Source organism: Lynx rufus, unplaced genomic scaffold (assembly GCF_022079265.1).
Source record: "Lynx rufus isolate CCGP_SWC_20201006 ecotype Redwood Valley unplaced genomic scaffold, mLynRuf1.p SCAF_3, whole genome shotgun sequence".
In the NCBI taxonomy this organism is placed as follows: Eukaryota; Metazoa; Chordata; class Mammalia; order Carnivora; family Felidae; genus Lynx; species Lynx rufus.
The window spans coordinates 139,946,260-139,952,279 of record NW_025814845.1 but is presented as its reverse complement, the minus strand read 5'-3'; the positions used below and the strand labels follow the sequence as shown (position 1 = coordinate 139,952,279).

General features: G+C 39.7%; 1 protein-coding gene across 1 annotated transcript in view; it reads right to left on the bottom strand.

The window, feature by feature from the left end:
* Positions 1 to 5,205: 5,205 nt before the first annotated feature.
* The window catches only part of CPE (carboxypeptidase E), a 114,709-nt gene continuing 113,894 nt past the window's right edge, over positions 5,206 to 6,020 (bottom strand). The window contains exon 9 of the mRNA XM_047091999.1: positions 5,206 to 5,353. Coding sequence (XP_046947955.1) covers positions 5,255 to 5,353 — 99 coding nt within the window. The 3' untranslated portion in view covers positions 5,206 to 5,254. The remainder of the gene's footprint in view (positions 5,354 to 6,020) is intronic.

Sequence of the window (6,020 nt, the reverse complement as noted above, 5' to 3'; positions counted from 1 at the left end):
CATCACTCTTATAATAACTAGGCTTTCACCTCATCCCCAAGTGCTGGTCCCACTTGTGGGTCTTTTACCTGGGTTTCTTCTGTGGTCCCAGCTTCTAAGTAGCAAATCTCATAACTTAACCTGGCAGTGAAGGTAGTAGGAATAGAAATAACCACACTTTTTTGAATAATAGTCATGTATTGTTGAGTAATAATGAAGGCAATTCCATTTTTAGCACTTGCTGTATATCAGACAGTTTTCTAAGTGCTTTACATATATTAATTAATTTAGTATGTGCAACACGGGTCCTCCTTGCCAGCCTTCCTTCTAGGATGACAGACTGACCAGGAACGAATGTCCAGGAGCAAAAGCCTCACTATCCACGGATAGCCACCTTGAAACTAAGGGACTGTGTCCCTTAGCTTGGACCTTTATCAAAGCACTGTCTTCATCAATTTTCTGCCTGATTTCAGGAACCGTAATACTTAATTTTCTACCCTCCTACTCTACCTTGCTGTAGTTTGCCCTGACTACAACTTCAAGAGAGACACGACCTCTGCAACCAGAACCTGCAGCTGGTCAGGCGCCCAGAAGTCCCTGCCCCCATGGGGCAAGTGAGAGGCAAGGAGGAAGTTATGATGCCACATCATTCTATCCTCACATGCCCTGTTCTGCTGTTAAGTTATTGGCCGTGCCCTGGTATCCTGAAATGTGTCTCTTCACAGCATTAATGTTGGGGTCAAGCATAGTATCTGGGCCAAACATCACCATGTCCACAGGGAACAGGACCAAACTAATTGGATTCCTAGTAATTCTACATAGCAAGAAGCCATAAAACAGGAACTTGTATTTATTTGCAAAATGTTTTAAAATTATCTTTAAAGGGTAGGTCATAAATCGTGCTCAGAACCCAGAAGTGTAGTGATCAGCACATGTGAAGTAGTCAAAGGAATATAAAACAAAGATATGTTTCATCAAGAATTCAGTCCTTTCCAGGTCATGCTAAAGAGATGAGGTAGGGTAGGAGCGCCTGGGTGGCTCAGTCGGTTAAGCGTCTGACTTCAGCTCAGGTCATGATCTCCCGGTTCATGAGTTTGAGCTCCGCACCTAGCTCTGTGCTGGGAGTGCAGAGCCTGCTTGGGATTCTCTCTCCCTTTCCCTCTGCTCCTCCTCTGCTCATGCTTGCGCACTCTCTCTCTCTCAAAATAAATAAATAAGCATTAAAAAAAAATTTTTTTAAAGAAACAAAGTAGGGTAAAAACACACTTGGAATCAGACAGACATGAGTTTTAATCTTGGTCTGACCACTTACCAGTTCTGTGAGGTAAGAAAATTTAGCTTAAATACTGAGCCTATTTCTTCATCTGTTCAACAGCAATGTTGCAATAGTTCCTAGCTTACAGCTTTGTGGTGGGGTTTCAAAATCCTATATTTCAAATGCCCAACACAAAGCGTGGACAGCTCCCAGCTGACACCGCGGAGCCTGCTTAGGATTCTATCTCCCTCTCTCTCTGCCCTCCCCTGCTTTCTCTCTAGCTTCCTCTCAAAATAAATGAAAATAAACTTTAAAAAAAAGTTACAAAAAAAACACTGATCCTCAGGAAATGTTTCAATGATTTAAGTTAATCGCACGAAACTAAAGTTATACACTACCCTGGAAACCCCTGTTATAATTGAATTGATTCACTGGCTGTCTAGTAAAAAGAAGCAAAGGGTAGAGAATCAGAACATTTGTAAGCACCAGAAATGATATTTACCTAAGAACAGCAAGACCAGGATGTAGTGTATTTATTTTCGAACTAAAGGTCCAAGTACATTCTATCTTGACATTTCTGAGGCAGAAACTCCAAAGGCTGTCCAGTTCTATCCACAGAAGAAATCCTCATGAGGATTTAGAAAAGAGAAGTTGAGTCATATGTTGGAACAAGTGATGATTTTTTAGCCTCCCGCAATACCAAATCATGGAAAGATTTCAGAGGTTGTATAAATAAAATATGAATATCAAAGTTCATGGTTCCCTTTCTGCAAGTAATGTTTATCTTTGTTTATGCAAAGAATTGAAAATCAAAATGTGAGTGGAGATTAGCTATTTCTTCCATAATATGTCTGATTTTCTCTGTCTATGAAGGGGAAAAAAGCAGTTTAAAATGTGTTCATTGTTTCATGAAAATCAATTCCCCAGCCCCCTCCCTTTCTGATTTTTGTTACCTACAACAATTTACCTCTGTTGTTCATAATCCAGATCTGGTTAATACTCAGCCCTGATAGCCTCCAGATTCTTACCTGCTCTAACAGTTACTTTCAAACTAAATCAAAGCTTTAACGCAGAGTTTTCATTTATGCTAAATTTATGTGAGGCAGCAATGTGACATAAAACCTCCAAAAAATGTCTGTCCGTCTTAGAGTGTATTAAGAGAAGTATGGTAACCAAAATGAGATAGCGGCTGGTCCCTCTTGACTTTTGGAAAGAAACAAAAACAAAAACAGAAACACCTCATGTATTAAAGTATTATACCTCTTGAAAATTTTAGGGATCCAACATATAGTACCCATTTCTTCCATTCCTGAGTTCAGAACCAGTTGAAAAGTAAGACACAGGAAACCAACAGACAGGTTAAACAGCTTTGTTATTGATAAACTAATTGGAAAAAGTGACATTAGATCTGTGGTACAAAGAGCCTATTAATTTTCTATGCCCACAAGCCCTTCCTGTCCCTGCGCACACACCCAAAGCCTACCGCAGCACCTAAGGGAGAGTCTGGAACTGCCTCTGTCCAGGTCAGAGAAGAAAGGGAAAGAGGAAGCTTAGTCCTTTGATAGATTTGTTCACCCGATTAGGTCAGCTTACCTGCCATCACCCAACAATTAAGTGATTGACTTCACTGTAGGAAGAGTGAGTGAGACATGGGAACAGAGGCCAGTTTTATCCCAGTGGAGGTCCTTCAACAGAGAAACACTGACCAAGAGGACTTTCCCTCCCAACAGCACTCGATTCTAAACCCTTCATTTGATAAATCAGAGCATGTCGAGGGCATGGCCAGGAAAGTGGAGACCTTTGAAACCCTGTTTCATAACAAATAGATTCAAGGGCAAGACTACATGGAGTGAACACCTTCCTTCCAATAGCTGAATGCGTAGCTGACTTGGTCTGGTGGCAGAGACAGATATTCTATTTGTTCCTCCATATTTCCTTCATCCTGCTCAGTTAGGCAAACGCATATGACTAGCCCTGGCCAACAGATTGTGAGAAGAGCCGACATGTGTCTTCCCCAGGCTAAGTCAATAAAAGGTCCATTCTTGATTCCTCAGTCTCTCTTTCCATCTGCTTCCGTGACTTGGGGAGGTCCCACATACCAGGTGGTGCACCTCCATTAACCTAGGTCTTAAATGAAAGACAGAGAAGGAGTCCAAGAGTGCCACATCACGGTCTTGCAGAATAAAAGCAGAAAAGCACCTTCCAGAGTCCAGAATCAATTCTGAAACCAGGACCATTCTCCATCCCCAGAAGAGGAGGCCTAGAATATCCACTTGGCAAGATTTCAGAATTGCTGTAGACCAGTGGATACTATGCACCTCTCGTTCCTCACCATTTCAAGTTGGAGGGTTTATGACATTATCTTGACCGTATTCTGTCGTATGTTGGGAGTGAAGGATGCAATAACCTGTCTTTTTTGTTTGTAGATTTGTGGAGCAAGAGGGGCCACATGCTGATCTGATATAGAGGTTATTGTGGGATCACTCAGAAATCCCAAACTTGAAGCTCAAAGCCTTGATTTAAGTTGCCTCACTTGTTACGGGGTTAAGTGACTTCTATATTTGGAAGAAAGGAGAGCAGACCTATGTTGGCAACCAGAAGGCAGAACTACACTAGTGACAGTGTTGCTCACTAAAGATTGTCATCCAATGGGGCTGTGTGACTAGCTCTGGGCAATAAGCCATGGGTGGAAGTGAGTTCAGGTATCTCTTACATGTGTCTGAGTCAAAACTACTCTTTTATCGTGCTTAAGCCATTATATATTTGGGGTCTAGTATTACAACAGTTAACGCTACTTTAACAAACACCCATACCTGGATGTTGATCAACCATACCACCACCACTACCACATACACACACACACACACACACACACACACACACACCCATACACTCAGTCACTGCATTGCTCACACCTGCTCATATTTTGGACCTGGGCTTACATACATCAAGAGGTTATTTCTGAGTCCCCTCAGCTGGTCTCATTTAAGTTTCTCTATCATGCTCTCCTCCTGCACATCCTGTTCTTCCTGCCATTTTACTTATCACAATGGATAATTACATACTCATTTCTGTGTACCTATATTTAAAGCCTATGTCCAAAACTGATCCATAAGATCCATGGATTCAAAACCTTTTGTCCACCACAATAATATACACGGAGTTTGCACTGTGCTTGGCAAACGGCCATCACAGCCAAATTTTAAAACGGCGAGGATTAACAAGTGAGAGCCCATTATCAAGGAAATACACTTTTTAATGACAAGACTACCGCTCTAGACCAAAAATCACAGAGAATTAAAATAAAGACCATGGGGATATCTTTTTTTACCTTTATTCATTCAGAATACAATTCTAGACCAATCTACAACCAAGAGAAAACCCTAAGCTTTTAAGTAGTGTTAGCAGGCTGAATAATATAACAGTATCGCCCCCATATGTGCAAGCAGGAAGTCAATTCTCATCATAAAATCCCTTTCTAAACATTTATTTTTCCTTCCCATCCAAAAAATGCATTAACAAGATCATGCTTATATAGCTAGTCAGCACAAGACAAATGACAATTTATACTGAACTATGTAAGTCTTGCGGTATAATGCTCACAACACCAAAATGTAGCTGTTGACCTTTTCAGTGGCATTCACTATGTGGCACTGTTACCATTACACTAAAAGGACTTCATTAGTTTTTAAAAGCCAGAATTACTCAAAAACTTCTGGATCGTAAATAACACATGGAATATTTCCTTTAAGTCTAAAATGGCAGATCACTCAAACCTTTCCTATAGTTCTCCATGTAATATATGTAGGAAAATGAATGTTATATGAGAAGAAACAGACCAAGTTCTTATACTTTTACCTAAAAGTCTAATTGTTTATTTTAAGTGATATCTATTAATATTTAAATGATTAAAAATAAATCAATGTTAAATATTGCACAAGATCTAAAAGAAAATGGCCACATTACATCATACTACATTGTATAGATAGATTGATTAAAAGCAGCTAATCAGAAGCTTTTTTAAAAATTTAAAGTTTCTGACATCATTTTCCACCATTCCATCAATTCTTCCTTTTCCACTTCTTTCCTTTCAGAAAATGACTCCAGTTCAAAATCAACCTAAAGGAGAAAAACAAGAATATTTTGTTACCAACTGCATGTGTACTTTTAAAAGCTGAAATTAAGTAAAAAAAAATACTGCAGTTTTAGATCTTATAGGGTAAGCTCAGTATAGCCACCTGAGCTATAGTATATCCTAAAAATCTCTTGTGATAAACAAAAGATACTTTCAGAGGAAAAAAAAATCAAAAGCCATTATGTTTGAAATGTGCTTTGATCTAATAGCCTTGTAGGATTATTTAAAAGCAGATTTTTTTAAGTCAATTTTCCCTCCAATAAGAAGATGTAATTTAGGATGAATTTTCTAACTTTGACTCTTCACTGAGCTTCTCCTATAAACCTCGAGTTTTCTCCTAATAGCTGGGAAAATATGGAAGAATGTAGTTCAGTGTCCTGGTGTCCCAAACCATAAGTTCTGCTTTCTAGAATCTTGAATCTGTTAAAGAAACTGATGGAGGCACATACATCTCCAAACAACCACAGAGGCCAGGGGCCCAGGAACTCAACTCTCAGAGTTTTTATCAGGCAATCCCTACATCTACACAAAAGGCTATTCAAAATCTGTACTCCCCAACCCCAACCCTTCTCAGGGCCTCTAGATACTTCTGTCCCCATTGCAAATAGAACTAAGAGTTCCTTGGGGCACCTGGGTGACTCAGTTGGTTAA